A 22,753-nucleotide genomic window follows, 5' to 3' on the forward strand; every position below is an offset into this window, starting at 1 on the left:
TAACAGATTGAAAAGCACCTTTGAAACTTTGGTTTTGGTGGGCATGTGAGAAACTTCCACAAATATAATTCAAGAGTTTTCTGGAAGACGGAAGAAATGCTCAAATAGGCCCCAGCAGGAGGTATCGCTAATGCTGCAGCGCGTTAGTTCTTCCACTTGGGCAAACTGCGTAATTCAGATTCAAGGAGAATAAATGAGTACAGACCTCTGCAAACAAGGCTGAGAAGTTCCCATGTCATAGCCCCACTGTGTTTAGTGGTGTATGCCAGTCATATTTTCCTTAACCCTCTTATGTTGTCTACTAAGGTATGTCACTAAGCCACCAAGTAAGCTTAAAATATCACAATAAAGCCAGTATGTTTTCCATTGTTTTACTGAAACTGAAAAAGTAGTTCTGTACCAAAATGTACACAATTTAGTAATAATACAAACTGTTAATTCTGCAAGACAGAATGTCAGTTTATTCCACCAAAATGAACACTGAACGACCATTTATTGCCAGAACAGTGTTACTTTAAATAAGATCACTGAATAAACATAGAAACAAAGTAGTTCTAACTTTCCTTAAATAAAATGGTAGCTATTAGCAACAATACTGCAGGAAGATAAACATTCATGATATTTACATGCTATCATAACATATCTAGCATGTAGTATGTCTTCATGCTTGCACATTAGCTTCATGAGCTCATTACAATGATATTAATGTGTTGATGCACTACAAAACAACCCATCATAATTTATATCAAATTTGCACATTAGAAAAGCACCTCTCCTAGTCACCCCTTTAGGAATGCCACTGCATTCCTCTAAGAAACCCAGTCCAACCTACTGATTCCCCCCAGAAAACAAACAAAAAACAACGAACAAAAAAAAAACAAACCAAACCCAACCCATCATCAAGCATATTAACAATTTTCCTCCTGTGATTAACTAGGCAGGGCAATGCATTTAGCAATATTCCCAAATGTGAATCAAACCAGAATACACCTGGGCTTTCTGTATTACATTAAGAACACCTGAGACTGCTTCACTGGTCCAAGTACAGTATTTTAATACAAAAACTGCTTGTTGCAATAACATGTTATTTCACTGAATTCCCTTAATTAGTACTTTTCATTGAAAAAAGGATAAGGTTTCTTCTTAAAATAAATAATCCCCCTTCAAAAGAAAATTTAAGAAGTAATTAAAATATAAAAAACCCTAATGTTAAAGAATAGTGTGATTTTCTGGCTTCATTTCATCTCAGCTTAAGAAGTGGATACACACCTACTCCTGGGGAATAAGTGTCAAACACTTAAAAAAATAAAGTAATAATTAGGAATATACAAACACACTGTACCTTAAGAGACATCTTTTAAAAGAAGTGTAAACATCTGTTCTTGTCTCCTGTTGTTTGAATGCACTCCTATCAAAAAATGTTTGAGAAACTGCATTTGCTTAAATTACTAACCTGTCTGACACATAACCATTTTTGGAGTTACCAGTTTCAAAATCTATTTTTTCTTCCTGAACAAAATAACAAAACAGTTGATCACACTGGTTTTCCCTACTTCATTACAGATTATATTTAACAGTTCAGAACTTTACAGGTCAAAAGTTTTCCATAAAGGAATAACCTATATTGTGGAGTTAAAACATCTGCTGCTGCTTCAGCTAAGCAGCATTCAATTAAGTACTATATATAGAGGATTTTATAAAACTAATATGATTCAATAAAATTGTCTTATAGTCTAAGACCTAAGTTTTACAAGTGAACAAAATTAAATTTGGGAGTTTATGGGAAGCGATTAGGCTTGCCATCACTTTAAAAAACATGCTTGTCTAACCAGAAAATAAAGATGGCAAGGACCAGTGCATTCAAGCCAAGTGTAGACCAACTATATACTTTTTTTTCAATGTACAAAGTACATTACATCACTTTTCAGCTTGGTAGTTACCATGAGCTTACTAGTCACAATAATCTCAAACTGTAAAAAAAAAACTGACCCATTAGAAAATGATGTGTAAGAGTAAGAATTCCAAAGCCATGTTCCAGACATCTGACAGGACTTCTTTCATGAAGTCATCTCTAACCACTGAAGAAGGTCAAAGGCCTAAGTAGTCTCACACAAGTCCACTGATCTCTCAGTTTATCTTACACAGACATCACTGAGTTGAAGGTGATTTTCATTCTAAACTTCAGAGATTTTTGTGTTCCCTGTGCACCCAGTCAGTTGCTAGAACAATTCTTCATTTCAAAGCCATTTTAGTATTCAAGCCGCCTTCTCACTGCAGGTTCCTTGAAGATCTTGTAGATTTATTTTTGACCTAATAAAAATAGTAAGATAACTATATTAGATGATAGTTAAAATGCTACACTGCTATTACATGTTGCAGTTATTCATGTAATTATTATTGAATCTCACGTACTTGGAAGAAGGGCAAAACAGCAGAGAAAGGTAAGATTTTTTTCATTTCTTACCTGTTGTGGATCATGTGGCTTTTGACTAGATGCCCAGCTGCAAGAGCTGCCATTAGTGATAATTCCCCTGCCATCACTGTAGCACAAACAATTTTAGCAAGCTGACGGGCATTTTCACCAGGGTTATCTTGGCTAGCACCTTGAACCCCTAACATCTGGAGAGAAAAATATGCAATATTATGCTATGAAATCTAAGTAAATTTATGGTGAATTTAGTATTAAAGTAAGTCTTTCCAAGTTATATCCAATCAACTAGCTTTAAGTCTTTAATATTAAACATCTTAAGTTTTAGAAACTAGATACATGAAAACAATTCATTAGATAATTCCAAAATCTTCACAGCAAATCCACCAAGTTTCAAGAGGCCCCATTCCCACATTACTTGGACACAATATACATAACATTAAAGCGAGCTTTGATTTAAGAAGCTAAGTGGCTTTAAACTTTCCGATTTATACCTGCAGACAGGCCTGCTGTGGGAGCAAGTTGGTGCCTCCGCCAACGGTTCCTATTTCTATAGAAGGCATTGTGCAGCTGATGTACAGGTCTTCGTTGGTGGAACCAGTTCGCTCCATCAAAGTGATGCAATTAGAGCTGCCCACATTCTGTGCAGCATCCTTCAAATCAAATCAGGAAGGAAAAACAAAACAAAAACAAGATACTGAACTAAGTGTTTGGTTAAGAACTACTGAACTAAAGAAAACCTGAACTGTTGTAAAACAAACCTACCTGACCACAGGCAATGTAGATAGCTGTCACAATGTTTGCTGCATGTGCATTGTAGCCACCTATGCTACCAGCCATCGCAGAACCCACCAAATTTTTGTTTATATTGACTTCAACTATATCTTCCGTAGTTGTCTTCAATACCTAGACAAAGTGATACGCTTTTACTACACCATTCCTTCAGCAGGCATAAAAATACTCTATTTATGGTTAATAAGCCCTCGCCCCTTGTTTGCTTCCATACAGAATTTGACTCAATCATTGTCCTAGATACCTACTTCTATTTTTGTTTAAATGGAGCCCTTTCAAATGCAGGCTGCATTGTCCAGGTAACAATGGAAAACTCAGTGCAAAGGGTTTGGACTTGCACTGGCCTTTAAGAGAAGCTCACCAGCGATCTTCTCCATTTCAAATTCTCATTTAGCTTCAGAATGTAACAAACAAAATCAACTTGGCAGAAATAGTGCATTAATTCACCTTGACATGAGAACAATATTCTTCCCAAGTTGCTCCAGACATTAAATCCTCCCCAGTTTTGCTCTGCATAAAAATACAGAGCAAAATTGAAGAGTTCAAACACAAACCACTGTGCTACACTGGTAAATAAACATTGTGTACACCAGTATCAAATGAAGTGGCACATTTATACTACACTGACTGTGTTTTGAAGCCTTCAGATAAGAGATTTGCTCTTATTCAAAAAGTGCTGTGAGCAAAATGTAAGATATTCCAGTGTAGCAGGAATAGCAACTGATGACAGAGATCTGCACAAAGTCTTTAACACTGACAAAAATACGTTTATGTATTAGAGTTCAATGTAAGTAAATGTAGTGATGTACATGGCTGGGGGTAGGGAAAAACATCCCAAATTTACCTAAAAACTATCCATGCCCATTACCAAAGGACTGGCTCCCCATTACTACTCTGGAATGACATCTTGGGGTTATAATAGATATTGCCACTGATTCAGCTGTAAAAATGCAATTTGAAAATTAGGAAACTAATAAGAAGCAAACCCAAAAGACATAAATTATGTCAATGTATAAATCCAGCCTGCACACAACACTTCAAATACTGTGTCCAACTCTGTAGCCATTATTTTTGAAATTTTAGAAGCGAAAAAGATCTAGAGATAAAGATGTTCAAAAACATGCTAGAATAGTCTTTTTACTCATTCTTCATAGAGAAACTAGTATGTTTTAGTCTGAAAGTGAGAATAGCTGGGAAGGTGGAAGGGCTGTGTTAGAGCTATAAAATCTTGAGCAGTAGAATGAAGATAAAAGTCTTAAGTATCTCTTCCAGTACAAAACTAGGGCATCATGAAATGGAATCAACAACAAGAAGGAAGTAGTTCTCACACAAGGTATAGCTGCACTGTGCAATTCTGCACAGAATACTAGCGCTGTAAAGTTTAGATAGTTTCACAAAAGGGACCAGACAAATTACTGGGGGAAAACACACAAACAAACAAACAAATCCATCAAATAATAAGATAGCACCAATTCAGACATTCTTGAACAAGCTGATGGAAGACTATGCTGAGTATGGTGTAGTAAACTCCTCCCCAGGTATTGCCTGTCACGGCCAGCGCTGGTGACCAGGTAACAGGCAATGGATTTGGCCTGACACACACAGCCAGTCTTCTGAGCTCAGCTGGAAGAGAATCTAAGATAGCTCTTACAATGTAGGACAAGTTTACTAGGGACTAGGACTGGCACTGGTTATAAAGGTTACCCTTCATCATGCAGGACGCTAAGACAGCTTTGGAATTAAGTGAAGCATCTGATTACCTGTTTTAATTGTATTAGGAGGTGTGTAAACTTTGAAGAGAATGCCAGGTTTGTGCGAGAGACAACAAATAAGTGGAATGATCAAAATGACTGGGTTTAATGTCAGGCAAAACTCCATGTGTAAAAATCTGTCAAACTGTGGCATAATTTTTCAAAGGTAAAAATTGAAAATCCTAATGCCTTCAGCTAGATATGCATAGTTAAATATATGGACATTATGTCAGAAGAGACAATGAAAGCAAAAAATATCTGCTGTCTCAGGAAAAATGGCTTATCATACAGCAGTATCTGAAAATACATGTAGGAGCTATCCTTATGTGGAAAACAACTTACAGTTAATATTTATAAGATAGGTATCAGTTTTGTAAAATGTATGTATTTTTATAAACAAATAAAAGAAAGCAGACACTTGCTTCTCTAACAATCTTGGCTGGAATGACTGCTTCGCAGACAACAGACTTCCCTCTTCCTTCTATCCAGTTTATAGCAGCAGGTTTTTTGTCTGTACAATAGTTACCACTAATAGCTATAACCTGTAGATCAGTAAACTCTTCATTCAACCTTGCCAGTGCTTTTTCAGTACCCTGTTAGAAGAGAAACAGGTAAAAGGCTAGTGTATCATTACGGTTGCAAAACAAGCTTCTCAAGGACATTGGAACAGCAAGATTAGATTAAGTCTAATCAGATCATCAGTTACAGCTGAAGAAAAGAACATAATTTCAGGAAGGAACCTGAAAAAGGAAAAAACCCAACACTTCTCACTATCTTTTTTTTAACCACTTTGCGAATTATATAGAGAATAATTGATTCTTCCCAATACATACAGACTCTCTGGATTCATTCTAGGTGCACGGGCATATGCTTACCATACTAAGATGCAATATGAACCAAGTCAAACACTATAGACGTGAAATTAATTCACAGAATCACAGGATGTTAGGGATTGGAAGGGACGTCGAAAGATCATCTAGTCCAATCCCCCTGCCGGAGCAGGATTACCTAGACCATATCACACAGGAACGCGTCCAGGCGGGTTTTGAATGTCTCCAGAGAAGGAGACTCCACAACCTCTCTGGGCAGCCTGTTCCAGTGTTCGGTCACCCTCACCGTAAAGAAGTTTTTCCTCATATTTATGTGGAACCTCCTGTGTTCCAGCTTGCACCCATTGCCCCTTGTCCTGTCAATGGATGTCACTGAGAAGAGCCTGGCTCCATCCTCATGACACTTGCCCTTTACATATTTCTAAACATTAATGAGGTCACCCCTCAGTCTCCTTTTCTCCAAGCTAAAGAGACCCAGCTCCCTCAGCCTCTCCTCAGAAGGGAGATGTTCCACCCCCTTAATCATCTTCGTGGCTCTGCGCTGGACTCTCTCTAGCAGTTCCCTGTCCTTCTTGAACTGAAGGGCCCAGAACTGGACACAATATTCCAGATGTGGCCTCACCAGGGCAGGGTAGAGGGGGAGGAGAACCTCTCTTGACCTGCTAACCACACCCCTTCTAATACACCCCAGGATGCCATTGGCCTTCTTGGCCACAAGGGCACACTGCTGGCTCATGGTCATCCTGCTGTCCACTAGGACCCCCAGGTCCCTTTCCCCTACACTGCTCTCCAACAGGTCTGTTGGATTCAGATTCAATTCATTTTGGATGCAGTGGAAAGAGCTTCTTTACACTATGAAATCAGACAAAAGGTCTGCTATATTTAGTACCTGTGACCAGAACCATTTATGTAATGGTTCTGATAGACTGAAATTTTATATAGGATAGGCAATCAGTATTAACCACAAACAGCACCAGACATCCCCCCAATCTATGGGTAATGTCTCAGGTTCTTCCACATGTTTGCATAAAAACAAAAACAAACAAAACTAGAGAACACCCTCTGCTGCTATTCACCAGATTCCTAATCCCCTATTTAAAAAGAAGTGATAAACACAGCAACAGATTAATTACTGATAGATAATTAATATAATAAATGTCAGGGCAATGGTTGGACTCGATGATCCCAGAGGTCTCTTCCAACCTGGTTGATTCGGTGACAAAATCTTTGGCCCAAAGTTAACAGAGCAACCAGCTTAACTTCTATTTTATCAACAATACTTTCTTTAAATAATAATTTTAAAAAATTAAGATACAAAGTTACTTTTTTTCTTTCATTGTTCTTATCCTTTTCTTGTTTACACTTGAAAAGGTCAAACACTTTTATGATTTTATAGCACTGCAAACAGTGCTATGTCTTATCTTCTGTCTTCACATGCCAGGTAGTCACAGATTGGTAGGCTATAATTCATTTATTTTTAAAAGAAATATATGTTTTAAAAAGACTTAAGGGGACTGGTCCTTACTTTTGAAATCATGTTCATTCCCATCGCATCCCCTGTTCCAGACTGAAAACGGATATAAAGGTTACGACCAGCCAAACTAATGAGAAGTTTTTGTAGGCGGGCAAACCTGCAAGAAAATTTAACTATTACTTACAGTCTTCAAGGGAAAAGATTAAATTAGTTTTAAGTGGCAAAATAACAGTAAATCACTGCAGATCGCGTTGTTAACTACACTGTGTTCCTCCTCCCACAGTGCAGGAAAAAACCCTTCAGCTACCATGCATATAGCTCTCTTGAGTGAATATGTTAAAAAGGTTTACTGTAGAACTGTTCACTGGCTTTTTATGTTTTCTATCCCTGGACTTCATGAAATAAAATATTCTGAAGTGCTAACATAAATTTAATTCATTTTTATTCCTTAAAACATCTGACTACCAGGTATAAACTAAAAATGAGGCCTTAAGAAATTCTTATGTCAGTTTTACAGCAAGGCAAACCCATGCTATCTTCAATAACAGTGCAAGCTCCGCAAGTCAAACAAAAACTGGGCAATACTGCATTTAAACAGCAACATGAGTTGATTCTGGCTGAAATACATAAGAAACAAAACTGATAAGGAAAACCTCTGTCTGAATCTTCCTAAAGAAAGCACGTAATCCCAAATCTTAGAAAAAACTCTAGGGCTTGAAATAGACTTACTCTTAACACTGTTTTACATTTTTTAGCATTTAATTTCTAGCATTAGTTTATCCTGTATTCTCTGGAACCTCAGAAATTAATTATTAACATTAGTAATATCATCTGAAATGCTAGATTCCAAACTTTGAATTACTTTTTGTATAGTAACTAATAAGCTTTTATGTTTATTTTTAAACACTTAGACTAAATAAATAATGTATTAAGTATCAGACTAAATAAATAATGTATTAAGTATTAAGCAATGCAAATGTATTTGTTGCTAAGATACAGTTGTTTACCACTTATCATTGGAAAACGTTTATTACTAGCCTTGGTACATAGCCAGAGTGACTTTTATTCTCTTAGATTCACACTATATGGGACAGCCAAAATGAGTATGTAATTTCCTGTATTGCAGTATGCCAAAAAAAAACCTGTTAGGAGCTTTCTACCATCCACAGAAGTCTTATGTCAGGAAATAAGGCTTAAACAGCCATTGTACTAACCTACTCGTGCTGTCAAAAGCTTCCTTCATTATTTTAAAGCCTTCAGGGCTTTCAAGCCAAACTTTCACTTCTGCAGCCTGGCAAGCAGTGGGCAGCCTTACAACAGGTCCTCGAGTCATCCCATCTGCCAGAATGCGGCTACTTGCACCTCCACCAAGCTAAAAATCAAAGCAGAAGGGAAACAAAGTAAGATTACTGAAAAGTGAATTTTAGTTTTTAGGAAGTCAAAAACATGCCTTATATCACCCAAATTATGTTTTATAATATAGAAAGTTTTTCAAGCTAGTCAAACAATACTTACACATATTGCTCTACATCCTCTGTTTGTGCTTGCTACAAGACATCCTTCTGTTGTTGCCATTGGCACCTGAAACTCTTTGTTATCCAAAAATAGTGGTCCTGCGACGCCTACAGGAATAGGCATATATCCAATCACGTTTTCACAGCAAGCTCCCATAACCTCACAAAAATAATACAAAAGGTATCATTAAGACTACACTACAGTGGTGTGGTACAGCATGTTACATACTATGCCTGTGACTACAACAAGGTATCTTAGCAAAAAACCCACAGCCCTACCCATAAAACAACTAATTCCCACCTCAAAAAGTTAACAGCTACAGCTATGAACAGCTAATACTGTCCAAGGCTAGTATTTGGCAGATGTGTTGAATCTTATTAAGTCTTAAACAGTATTAAAAAAAAACCTAATACTGTTAAATAAATTTTAAATAAACTGCCATTTTAACTTGAGCTCAAGGTAATATCATTCATCTGAACTCAGGCTCAGTATTAGCAAAATTCTGCATTTCTGAGATAAGACAGCTGCATACTTTTGTAGGAAATATTTTTCTGGCAAACTACAAAACTTACCCACCTCCCTAGGTTTAAAAACATCAAGAGCAATAAAAGGTAGTGCCTTATGTTTGCCTTTTTTTCTTTTCCTTCTACATCAGTTTTGACCAAGCCCATTGTTAATTCATATACCTCACTTTGAGCATGTGTTTCATGTATTTGGAAAATGGTTTTACAGTGAGTTTTGCTTGTCCACCTTTCACTTACCAAAGAATAATTGTAATTCCTATAAGGAAGATACTGCAAAGATGAAGGTTCAGGGAGTTTCTTAGATAACATCTGTCTGCGAATGGACACACCTCGCTCTTGAGTTTCCATCAGGGTTTCCAGTTTGTATGCAGGAATATGCTTAGCATTAACTAAGCTGATAACCTCAGCATCAGTAAGGAATTTTGCTCCTTTCTGGAAATGTAAAGGGTGGGGAGAGAAAGTACAGATTCCCTTGGTGAAAATCCTTTTAAATGTTTCCAAATGAAAACAGGTAACAACTTTGCTTTGACAATATCAGAGTACATCTAAAGGAACCACTGCCAATGTCAAGTTTTATAGTAGGCCAGAATATTATCAAAAACTTTTAACTCAGACTCCCACTGATATGCGTACATGATGAAACTTCAATGAGTTGGTATGCTATGAATTATGAAGCTGCTCCCCAGCCCCCTACCCCCAGCCTCGACTGACTGGGGGATAAGTGACTTAGGAAAGGGTTTTGTTTTAGTTGTGACTCCCCACCCAAGTTATTAAAGCCATATAATTTTCTGAAGAATGACATTACTATCAATAGGATCATTTAAAAGCTGGAAAATGAACTGTAAGAATTCTTAAATCAGATGTTGCAGTAGAGGTTAAAAAAAAACAGTTATTTTTCCATACCTCTGCATTTCCAAGTATATGAACACATTCCTCAATAGAACGTGGTTCTTTAGGTAACTCAATTTCTTCCTCTTTTCCATTAAGAAATGAAGAAATTTCCACAGGGTTGCAACTGCCAACTACAAATGTAGCCTTGGTTGATGACTCTGCTAATACAGGTTTTATGACTTCCGCTGCATAAAGACAATTAAAATGAACTTTGGTTTACAAAATTCTTAAGTTTTGATTCCAAATACAACACACTAACACAGATTTCACTATTTGTTCCAAATATTCAGGAGTAGGTTCAGACTTTAAAATGCTAAAAATTACCACTTCCATCTTTGGGAACTAAAGCTTCTTCTACTGTGTTAGATTTCTGATTGTTTTTCAGAAGTCCAGATTGCTTCCTGCAACAATTCTCAGGGACCTTTTTCTGGACCATCACTGGAGATGTTATGGGATTCTTCAGTGAGAGTGTGGACTCAGTCTCTGCTTGCTCAAAGAAAATATATTTGACAGCAAGGAGAAGGGCTAATCCAAGAGTGATGACTTGTTCAATATCCATACTGGCCATTCTAAAACAGACAAATCAAAAAGTAAATACACCATATATACAATTTGTTGTTTATAACAGCATTCTGACATCGTTTTGCTTTAGAAAGGGTAATAGTTTCATCATACAGTTACAGAAACTCCAGTTAAAAGACATTTTCTACCAGGACATTCAAGTATGCCAGGGTAGAGAAATAACTCTTTGTATTATTAACAAAGATGTCATTAAGTAGATACTAAATCTTAGCTAAAAAGCAGTCCCAGTAAGAGAAATGACTGTAAAATATTCACTAACGGCTGCATCAAATTGATTTAACACCTATCTCTCAATGATAAAGTTTCAATTATCATCCTTTAACAATAATTACTATGATGCAAGCTGAACTGCTAAGAGCAGGGGAAAAAAACCTAAACCAGACAGTTTGAGTTTTCAAAAGTAATACGGAAGTGACACTAACTTCAATTGAGCTGAAGGAACAGCAACAGTGATATGGCTTTTGCACTTTTTGCGTTTATGTATGAATGGTCAGCAGCTCTGCACGAAAAATTACTCTGGTCCAGTCAGAAAAGGTATTTTCTAGCTCTGAAAGGTGTCAGTGCTATTGCGAAAAGGTAGTGTTTTGATGAATACAGGACAGCTCGCTCCTGATCCTTATTACTTGATTCCTTCTTGAAGGTTGGATAAATGGCATAATATCGAAATACTTCTCACGAGATGTCATCTCTGGTTTCAAGAAATCCTACAGTGGTCAGATCTGCAAGCTTACAAGCGTTGTACCCTAGGACCATGGCTTGGCAGCACTGGAGAATACACCCTAACCAAGGAAACACGCTTGTCTTCTGTGAAGTCACCTACCGAGAAAGGTAGAACTGCCATAATGAAACATTAGGTTCAATTCTCTTTGGTGCACTCTCATCCAATCCCACTGAATTTTCTACAGTACTGTTCTGAGCAGCTGGTTCTGCTATCCAACGACTGTGAGCGTGAACAAGTACCAAACCCAGCGACTGTATTAAAAACACAAAACAACAAAACAAATATTAATTTTTCAACCGTAACCTACTAAGATGAAACATTTTCTTTTTTTTGTTTGGTTTTTTTGGGGGGGGTTTGTTTCCCATGCCTCAAAAGTTTAAAGCTAAAGGCTGATTTTCCACACCTGTGATCAACATCCTTTTTGGTCTATTGTTAACACTCCATAGCTTTGAACCCATCCCACCACATCCTTCCTCTTGCTTAAGTAATAAGCAAAGGCAGCTGAGGGTACTGTAGGGGTAAGAGGAAGGAAATTAGTACACATGGAAAAGCCCTGAGTGTTTGGCACAGAAATGGCACACGCAGGAAGACTTTAGATGTAGGTACTGGGGATGTTATTAAAAATTACCACAGTAAACTAGACTAATGGGAGGCAGAATACAAGTCTATAGAAAACAAAAGCTTTATTTGTTGCACCAGGACACCTTAGTGATTGCATAACTACAGGTGAAGAAGAGCCACAAACCATAATCATTTTAACCCTCTGCGTTACAGGATTTGGTTTATTTTCTTCTTCTTCCAGAACACGAGCAAAATGGCTAAGCTGCCATATAGGGCGCCCTTCACGACTCTCTCGAGAAAGCTGCAAAAATAACAAAATTGAAAAATAGGTCCTATTTAGTACATATTAGAAGAACCAACAAGTGTGCTTCAACATCGTATTTTTGTTTGATCATTAAGAAATTACCAACAAAAGAGCTGGTGTACAATCTACTGTTTAGCCTATGGTAGACTTTAGTGAAAAACCCTGGACAGCCAATAATTTACAGTGTCATTTGTTTACTCTGCTTTAGATCAGAACTCATGCTACTGACTTTGATGCATTTACTGTGGCATTAACAAGTTACTGTTATCAGCTCAGCCACCATAACTTTTTGTGCATTCCCTCTGTTCACTTCGGAAAGGAAGACAAACATGCTGGCATATACCTCTGTGAAGAAATGTATAGCCCACAAGAATCACGGGGTCTGAATCCTAAGCTTGATGTTGTCTTGAAGTTGGGCTTACCTCTAATACCAAGGACACACAAGCTGGAAAGAAGGTCATGAAGACAAAGTAGTTGGCAAGGACAGACATACAGCCAAAGCAGCACATAATTTCAAGTTGTCGTACACCTACATGAAAAAAGAAGACATTTTCCACATTTGAATATGCAATAGGCTTTCTATATACTTGAAGTGTTGCAGAAAGAAGAAAGAAACCATTGAACTGACACTGCAGACGATTATAGAAGAAACTGTCTAGGTTAATGAAAAACAAGCATGTTAAGCCCTCGTCATTGTGTATTACATTATTCTAAGCACAATATGTATTTATGGTGTGGTATTTACAGAAAACTTTTGAAGTGTAATTCTAAATAAATACAAATAATTACAGTTCACCAAGATTTTAAAGCTTCACCCTGAAACTCCTCACTTATCTAACCAAAGCACAATTAGCCGACATTATGTATCGAAATCCCTTCTGAAAGATGGCCAATTAAGTGTTCAGGCAGTAAGAAACAGTATATACCCCACCTACTCTTTCACAAGCCTGGTATCCAGAAAAAGTCCATTAGCCATATCACACATGTATTACAGAACCGCCTTAGTAAAGATAAAAGAGCGAACAGAATAAATCATTAAAAAAAAAAAAAAAAAAATCAACTATATGCTACACTAAAATGGGGGTTTTCTTCCTAGATGTAAACAGCTTATTAATACACAATACCCTCAAAAGGTCCAAAACAATTTGAAAAGCAAATGCTTTGAAAGATGCCTTTAAGGTATGCAAGATAGTTTAGAAAAACCCCACACATAAAAACCAACAGACAAAAGCAAACATGCAAATGAAAACCCACTTGAGTCCTAATTATGGAACTTTGATTTATTTTACACAGAAATCAGTTATTTACACGCGAAAATCCTTTATTTTTTAGTTAAATGCTTATTACATTTAACTGTTCTCTTTTTAAGGAGTGCATGTACTGAAAGTGTAACTCATTTTTAAGAATGCCCAGCAGAAAATTTTAGCAGCTACTTTAAGATGTTAACAGAAATTACGGGAATGATAGAAGGTCTTGATTTTATACAAGCAGCTGCACCGAAGTCCATTCCTACTCCACAATGCTCAAGGAAAGCTGGTATCTGTATTTCAAACTTCTCTTCAACATGTACATATTATTCCTATCTGCAGGAAGCTAGTAATATCTGCTAATTAGGAAGGTAAATAAATAGATTAAGTCACTCCACTCTCAGAGGTAACACCTATTATTTGAAACTCTCAATATCCCAACATCTTTCAAATAGTCTTTTTTAACTGGAAAGATTTAGACCCTTAGACTGTTATTGCTCACCTGACATAGTACCAACACCAATCACAAGACACTCCACAATTGCATCCAGTGTAAACGTAGGGCCTAAAATCGCCATTCCACGAGAAATATTTTCTCTTACTTCATCCTAAAAAGACAAATTTCTGTACATTAACATAAAGACAAAAATCAAATTAAGGGAGTACACATAACGTGATTAGTACATGCTTAGTAAATTGAGTAGTATTATGGTGATAAGGCCTTATAAAACATACATTGAAAATGGAACTATGATGAGAGAATACATTCTTTAATTGCTTCATTTCCTATAACTTATTATACTTTGACAGTGTTTATTTATGCAAGATTATTTAATTTTGATTAATTTCTCTGCCTTTGGCTCATCACTATTCTAAGCTCTTACAACACTGATGGGCACAGAGCACAGACTTTAATTAAAGTACATTCAAAAGAACAGGACTTCTACACGTTAAGACATAAAATAGCATCCACTTATGTCATGGCATTTCAAAAGTTCTTGCAACCATATATCTGTACCCTAACTTTCTTTTTTTTTTTATTTTATTATTTAACTTTCTAGACTCAGGTGACAGAAAAGAGGACATAAAACGCACTAGAACTTTCCCCTGAGCGGCAAGGTATTTCCTCCAGAAACCAGGCATGGCAAACTCTGGAGGGACTGTTGCTGTTTTGGTCGTGGTGGTGGTTTTGCAGGGAGGCAGAGAGAAACTGTAGGGAAAACCTATTTGTGAAATACTTCCTTGAAAATGAATTAAAAATTCTGTACTCACAATTATTATAAAATAATATACAACACGCTATAATAATATTACATATATAGAGAATGTGCAATATACTCTTAATATACAATATATTAAAATATAATATACAATATTTTTGTCACAATTAGTATGCTCAGTTACCATGTACAGTATTTTGTGGGTATAAATGAATTTCACTAAATATACTTTCATTTCAGAACTTAGAATATTCGGAAAAAAACATTACAATGTATGACAAGCAAGATGTCCTGTCGATCCTTCCTGTTGTGCTGTGCTAATTGCATTAGACCACAGATGTTTCTGTCTACATGTGTGCTGTTTGTTCTGCTAAGATTTTGCCTAGAAATATCCTTTTTCCAGAACCAGCATTGTAACATTAGATGTTTCTTTATATACTGTTCCTGAGCCCTAGAAATTAACTTTTTTCTATCAATAACTCTTCTATGGAAGACTTTGGTCTAGGAACATTAGCCTCCTTAATAGAGCTATAAGCAATGCTGGTTTAAAGTTTTGAACCTATAAAGTACTTATACGTACAATTAACTTAGCTCACATGATTATGCACACTAATTTTACAGTGTTATTGTTCACTTGAACACTGATCTGGATTGAAGACAAGAGAACACAGAATCTGGATAAAATCTGATCCTCTTTATAGATTACCAATATGGTATTCACCTGTATGTCTCTCCACCTGGATTATTCATTGAATCATAGAATGGTTTCGCTTGGAAGGGACCTTAAAGGTCATCTAGTTCTAACCCCCCTGCCATGGGATAATGTTCATCTTTGAACATTAAATTCAAAAGCTCCATTGCAAAAAAAAACCTAAACAAAAAAACACAACCAAGTAAACAAAATAAACAAACCCCCTGACCTGTGAGTTGGAACTGAGAGCAAATTTGGCTAATGCACTCGCTCTTGACAGATCAATCAGAAGCAGGAAGAATGGTAAAGCTTCACTGAAAAAAAGAGGCATATGTTAAACTTCAAGGTTTATTGTACAGGAAAAAAAAAAATCAAGGAAGAAATCCAGAATAACAATTCACTACTTACTTTAAACCTGTCAGTTCTTTATCCAAGAAGTGAATTACCACTGTACTAAAAACAAAACTTGAGAAGATTGTGAAGAGGCCAGCAATACCTTTAAAAAAAAGAGAATTGGAAGGTTTTGTTTTATATATATTGGGAGGGGAAAAAAAGGAAAGAAGAAGAACTATACCTTTAGATCAATCCTGAAGCAAACAAATGACAATTCTCATTTCTCAGAGTGCATTAACAGCAGTTGAGAAACAAACTGAAGTAGATGTTATTTTTATACAGAAATTTAAATCTAAAATTTACTGCAATCAAAGTAAGACTCTAACAAATAAAAGCCATAAAACTTCTCATTTATTATCAGCAAAAATAAAAATACAGAGCTATTTAAGCCAGTTTTCAAGTGTTTCACACAATAAACAATTATTTCAAGAATCACATTTCCAGTGTTTATATAATACTACACAATCACTCTTAAAAAAAAATTGCATTTTCATCTATGCAGAACATTTATTCTGCTATCTAGCAAATAATTAAAATAACCCTGTTCTGTATATAAGTATTAAAATTCTAATATTGATTACCAATTTTATTAAAAAACTAATTAAAATGCATATAGGAAATACAAAAATCAGATACAGTACCTAAAATGTATTTTGACCCAAGCTGCCTCAGGTTCTGAAATTGGAAATATATATAAAGGATTGCTATACAGCGTGTGATTGTCAGGATGATGATGTCACTGCTCAGAACATCCTGTTTGAAGTACAAAATGATTAGTTAGCTTTTACATTAAGTAGTAACTTGTTAAGTTACAGTAATAAAAAAATCCATTGTGAATCTGCACTAAAAATTTCATAAAATCAGTCTTAAAAAAATAAAATATTGCAAACAATATTAATATAAAATCCTTGTTCACTAGATACTGTGCAACTGAAAGTTAGGTTTAATGAAAACCTTCTCTAGCACATCACTGCTTGCATACAGCTTTAATATCTACAACAGGAAAAGAAGGCAATAAAGAAGTTTCTGCATAGCAACTTTCCTCCTAATACATCACAACCTGATCTTATTCTACAGAAAACCCTGGATCTGCTGATTAACAGTATGTACTATAATATGAATTTAAATCTTTACTTCTTCAAGTTTGGGGCACTCATAATTCCAGCCACAGATCTTATCATTCCCAGTGAACATCTTCATGGACATCATACAGATGGTGAGAGTCACTGTTCCCACAATGACTTCCCATGGATGAGAGGCTACAAAAAGGCCATGCATTCGAAACAGTCTGGACAGCATTTTCAAGACTGTTTTTCTATACTTAGCGAACCTGCAACAAAAGAATATTTTGTATAAACAAGTATGAGATTCAGTGAAAAAAGACAGAGCTCTATAAATTTCTGCAAGTCATCCCTCAGACAAAAATGCCAAAACCAGTTAAGTAACAGATGAGTAAGGAAACTAATCTTCACCTTTCAACCTCCCATGTAAAACACATTTCTTTCTAATCTTCTGAAATATAATATGATCTGCTCCTGCCTTCTCAATCTTTTTTTTTTAAATACACATATTCCTTGTTTCTTCAAGGTCTTACTAGCAAGTCTACACAACTCTCACATCTCTTTATCTTCCTGTCACACAATTTTGATACCACTTTGACTCTAACTTCTCGTTTTTACCACCTATGTAAGCACTCACTAAATTCTGTTACTTCTTTCTACTCACTCTTACTATCACAAATATTAACTTTATTTTAACTATATAAATTACGAACTAACCATTGTTGGTAATGCTGAACTTCAACAGCAGAAATTGCAATGTTGTCTTCCTCTGACTGTGTCTTCTCTACTTTCTGCTCAATATTCTTCAGTGATTCAAGCTGATCACATTCAAAACAGCTCCTTCTCCATCTCAAGTACATGAGTCCTTCTCACATACAGTATTCTGTGACAGTTCTCTTGTACCCGTAACTAATTCCCAGGTTACTGATGCATTTCGTCATCCCCTTTTCTTTCAACAGCTAACAAACATTTGACAGAAACTCTCACACTCTTTCACATAACTGAGAACGTGGATGTTCTGCACATCCTTCAGTTACAAAAACTGCATCCTAGTCTATTTGCTCTGTGCTGTACCTTTAGGCAAGTTCATCAAGGATGTTTACTTATGGTTTATAGCATAGGAACAAACTGCTATACATTAGTACTGGGACTTAGCTTTTCTCATAGCACAAAATTAAAAACTTATAAAACTCTCTGATGAATGTTAACTATGTAACTATATCGTAAAGTTCAAAAGATGCTTAAATAGTAGCCTGGCTAACAGACAATCTATAATTCAGTATTTACATGTACAAACCTAGCACTGTAAAGATTTCCATAGAGGACTGAGGCTTTACACATTGTCACTTTAAAGTGGATTAAAAAAAATCCCTTCATGTTACCTTAAAAGTAACAATCCATCCACCAGGCTTCTGGGAAGACAGTCTTTCTAGTATTATTTCTTTTGCTTGGACATCAAAAATGAAGCTGTCATTCAATGGAGAAAATAACAGACAGGGCAAATCTATCAGCTTAGTGTTCTTGAAGATACCAGAATCATTTTGGTTTCCTACCAATGTCAATCTCGATCATGTGAGCCCCAATAGCACCAATATATTTTTCTTCATCCTTCCATACTGAAGGTGTAGCAGGATTTTTGCGGCTCATAGAACCAAGCAGGGAAAATCATTGAGAGGATTGCCTTCCTGATGAACAAATTATTTCATTTCCTGACAGAAAGCTTTTTTTTTTTTTTTTAAAAAAAAACACACCACAAACAAGACCACTCCTTTTAAAGTCAACATCATCCTTTGTTTTCTCCTGTGTAATATAATCTACATACTGTTTTGTAAATTTATGTTCTTGCAAAACTGTTCCGAAGTGGTATTACAGTTTTTCCTAGCAGAATGCAAGGTATCTTTTAATTAGGAAAACTAAAATAAGACATAGCCAAAGGAGTACCTGAGTGCCAAAGATTTTGAAACAACACAAAAAATAGAAAAGGCATAGCAATGTCCTATGAAAATATGAATACTTTTGAATACCACACTGTTTCAGGAAAGTCAGAATTAGTACTTGCTACATGACTATATAGAGACCTATCAGTCCTAAAACTAGTAATACAACTCCTAAATGCTGACAGTTGGACTTATTATCTAGGCAATTAACAAACTTAGTAGAGCTAGAAAGATTTCAAAATCTTTCTTCAGATATTATTTTTCACATTTCTAAGCAAAACTAGTAAGCGTAAAATGGCTTCTCCTAAATCAATTAGGGAAAATACATTAATTTTAATAATAAAATAATTATCCATAATATCTATTATTAGACAATGCTTTATAATTAACTGCCGCTATGAAATACAGGACGCCTCGCTGCTGATCTTGGAGTTACCTGAGCGTCAGTAAGTCCTAACCTAAAAGGATTCTTTAAAGCTTTCATGTTTATTTAACCTGCCTGAAGTGCATGGGTTCTTTTGCTATGCAGTTGACATTTCTAGAAAATACTGAAGATTTCATACGCTGATTCTGCATTACTAAGGGCTGTAAAAAAATTTCAATGCATATGATCAGCTCATATTTCTAATTTTCTTTAAAATATATCTACAGCTACATTGACTCACAGCTTGAAATCAGCAAGACATAACATTAAATACAAAGCTGAAGTTTACCATTAGTATCATTTTGTTAAATTTCGAAACTGTGATTGAAAAGAGATGCTTTATATATCCTACTCATTTCCTGCTTGCCTTTTTTTTCAAGCAAAAATTTCCAGACTATTAAGTAAAGCAATCCACTCTGGGAATCAAAACACAAACAACAGCAACCCCTTCAAAAACTTAACCGGCGTGTAAAACACAGACTAGACTAGATGTACGTCATGCTTTAGAGCATTTATGTGTCTCGTAACCGTATGACTATCCACTTAATACCTAAGGTTTGTCACACAGCTCTCACTAACCTCAGAGCAACCATCTGCAACACCATCTATAGATCAGCACAAATTTCCCGTCTCCTGCTGGCTGACTCAGCAATAGCTACAGCATTAGAAGGGAACCCAGTGGCAAAGGCAGCTGAGCGAAAACCTGCGCAGAGCTCACCTGAAACTCAAGCCACACCATACGGACCCAGTCAAACTGCCCAGCAGCGCTCTATGATCTCGGAACGGGAACCGCCCTCATGCAGGCCCATCCCTGCAGCCCCTCAAGCCCCGGGCGAAAGGCGGGAGGCGCAGCCCCGCAGCGTGGCCCAGGCTGGGCCGCCCCGCAGCCCGCTGGCAGCCGGCACGGCGGGCGCGGGCAAGGCCGAGTTTTTCCCCGCAGCCTAGGAGGCCCCGCGCGTTGCCGTGGGGAGCCGGCGAGCCCCGCGCAACAGCAGTGCGCCCAGGGCGCAACGCGCTGCGGACGGCCGGTGCAGCGGGCGGCCTTCTGCGGCCCAACCCGCGGCGCCGCGCCCGCCGACGTAAAAACAGGCACCGGGACAGCGGCTGCGACCTCCCCCCAGGGCGGAGGGCAAGGCGGACTGGAGCGCGGGGCGGCCGCCGCTCCCTCGGGGCAGCGATGGCGACGGTGCCCTCCCCCGTGCCGCCGTTATCCAGCCGATCTGCGAGGAGCCGCCCGGGGCCCAGAGCCGCAGCCCGGCCACGGGAGGGCCCGTGTCGCAACGGTGGGCTGCACGCGCCGCGCCTGACCGAAGCGCGGCCCTCCGGCCCTCCCCTGCCCCGCCGGTCCCCGCTCACCGCCCCGGCGCTGCGCCGCCGCACACTGCCGGCACCCTACTTCTTCCCGCCGCGCTGCGGACTGAGCGGGGCGCTCCTCCCCGAGCAAGGACACGCAGGGCGCGACGCGCCGGCCGCCGCCATCGCCCGATCGCGCAGCCAATGGCGAGGGCCCGGCACGCCCAGACCGCGGCGCGTCACTCGCTGCGTCGCCGAGGCAACCGCCCGGCAAACGCCGCACAGCTCGAGACTCGATCAGGAGCGCGGAACACGCCATCTCGCCATGGGCTGCCCGCCAATGGGCCACCGCGCTCCCCGCTCCGTGTTTCCTGATTGGGCGGCAGGAGGAGACTCATTTGCGTATGCTGATCGACCGATAGGATCGCCGCGGCGCCGGCGCCGAGCGCGGTGCCGGCCGCCGCCGGGCGGGCACAGGTCGCGGAGGTCGCCCGCGCTGCCCGCGGGAGCCCAGGCCCCGCGCTGCCTCTCCTCCTGTCGGCAGGCGCCGCCGGGTACGCCCGGGCGGGCAGGGCGCCCCGCTAAGGGCTTGAGTCGTGGTGCCCCTACAGCTCACGCTGATGGTAACCCCCGCCGCGCGCCTGCCGTACTGCCTGCCTGCGCTTTACCGATGCGTTAAGAAACACCGTAATAAGGGACAGCTGTCTAGCTGGTGGAAAGCAGTGGTGCCCCCGACATACAGGAAAAATGTAATATATTTGTATTTGTGTCTTTTGGCCAAAGAGGAAATGCTTTCTTTTTTGCCCGTGAAGCACGGGAGGCTCACGAGTTTCCTTTGGCGCGGGGTCAGGTGTGACACGCTGTTCTTGGTTGTGATAAGTTGCTCCAGTTTTGCGTGGCCGTTCTGTGTTTCTGGGTCTGAGCAATTGCGGGCTAACATGTTTAAATACAAACGAAACATAATCTGCAAGGGTTTTGCTGTGGATGATCCACACTCCAGCTTTCGCAAAACTGCTCTTTATGTGTGCTGCTTCGTTTAGATAGGTCCACACGGTGCTGTGCTGTGAAGCATTAATGTGGTTCTCAAAAAAGGATTCACTGATGAAAAGGTTTCCTAAAAACTCCGCACAAAGTAGTTGTTGTCAATGACTAAATAATTCACACCAGCTCAGTCTTTTAACATGCAAAACCACTTTTCATTCGCATCTTCAACATGATGCTTATAAATCCTAGTGAGTTACTACTGTGTATCCCTCTTCCCTGCCAGCTTGTTAACACTCACGTTTTGCTTGAGTATCTCACCTTTATTACCTGAAAAGAGTGAAGTATTACCAGTGAGATTTCTGGAATAATTTGATAATACGCATAGCAATTGATATAATTGCATACGGATATGACTAAGTAAAAGGAAAATAGCAATTTGTACACAGTTGCAACAATTATGTATAATTGATACATAATTTAAGATGACCTTTAGAACCTGTCTCTTTTTTTCCCACACTTCTTCCATAGCAGTGGGTTTTTTAATTTTCTGTGATGAATATGATTTGGCAAGTAATAAAAATGCTAATTTTATCAAGTTCACTGGGAGCAGGAGTCATTATGATTTGGAATTTGCAGTCTGTGCAAGTACATGACATAATGCTTTCTGCCATCAACAGTTTTCATACCTGTAGCTCTTGTGGTGGCCTGCCCACAGTCTAGCTTCGCACTGACGGACACCATGGCAGCAGCACCCTCCCTGCTGCTGCAGAGACGGAGAGCAAAGCTGAGGCAGAACCGGTCTGCCTGAGGAAAACATTGCTGTGCTTAACAAATGACTGCCTGGTGACACGCAAGCGTGCCACTGCAAATACTGTGAAAATACTGGCAGCTAATAATGTGATTACCTCAAACACATTCCTACTCTTGAACACATGAACCATTCACTGTGCTCAGGACAGCAGATGAAGTTAGCTGCTTAAGCGTGGCAATGCAAGTACACAGATTAGGAAAAGGCAGCAATTTTAGGTGACACACAGGTGGGTATGAGTATGTTAAGTGCTTTGTGGCTCTGCTGAATGATGTGTGTGATGGGGTCTGAACCAGGAGCCCGACACTAGCAAGGAGGCACA

The 22,753-nt window shown here is 38.6% G+C and overlaps 1 protein-coding gene across 5 annotated transcripts; it reads right to left on the reverse strand.

The window, feature by feature from the left end:
* Positions 1–370: 370 nt before the first annotated feature.
* HMGCR (3-hydroxy-3-methylglutaryl-CoA reductase) lies at positions 371–20,744 on the reverse strand. 5 transcript variants are annotated; one of them, XM_068423627.1, is made up of 21 exons: positions 20,065–20,243; positions 18,368–18,452; positions 17,059–17,254; positions 16,566–16,677; positions 15,940–16,027; positions 15,761–15,845; positions 14,123–14,228; positions 12,796–12,902; positions 12,254–12,370; positions 11,608–11,759; positions 10,530–10,774; positions 10,218–10,390; positions 9,552–9,746; positions 8,791–8,949; positions 8,490–8,647; positions 7,327–7,432; positions 5,394–5,564; positions 3,194–3,334; positions 2,923–3,081; positions 2,465–2,619; positions 371–2,310 (listed from the first exon to the last, which is right to left on the reverse strand). In XM_068423627.1, the coding sequence occupies exons 3-21, from the start codon at positions 17,221–17,223 to the stop codon at positions 2,256–2,258; spliced, it is 2,649 nt and encodes an 882-aa protein (XP_068279728.1). In that variant the 5' UTR covers positions 17,224–17,254; positions 18,368–18,452; positions 20,065–20,243; the 3' UTR covers positions 371–2,255. The 5 variants fall into 5 exon arrangements, 4 of the variants coding, with proteins under 4 accessions (XP_068279728.1, XP_068279727.1, XP_068279731.1 ...); XM_068423626.1 differs by lacking the exon at positions 20,065–20,243 and adding an exon at positions 17,703–17,944 and having other exon boundaries at positions 18,368–18,647; XM_068423630.1 differs by lacking the exons at positions 18,368–18,452; positions 20,065–20,243 and adding an exon at positions 20,703–20,744.
* Positions 20,745–22,753: the final 2,009 nt, after the last annotated feature.

The sequence above is a fragment of the Nyctibius grandis genome, chromosome Z (assembly GCF_013368605.1).
Source record: "Nyctibius grandis isolate bNycGra1 chromosome Z, bNycGra1.pri, whole genome shotgun sequence".
Lineage (NCBI taxonomy): Eukaryota > Metazoa > Chordata > Aves > Nyctibiiformes > Nyctibiidae > Nyctibius > Nyctibius grandis.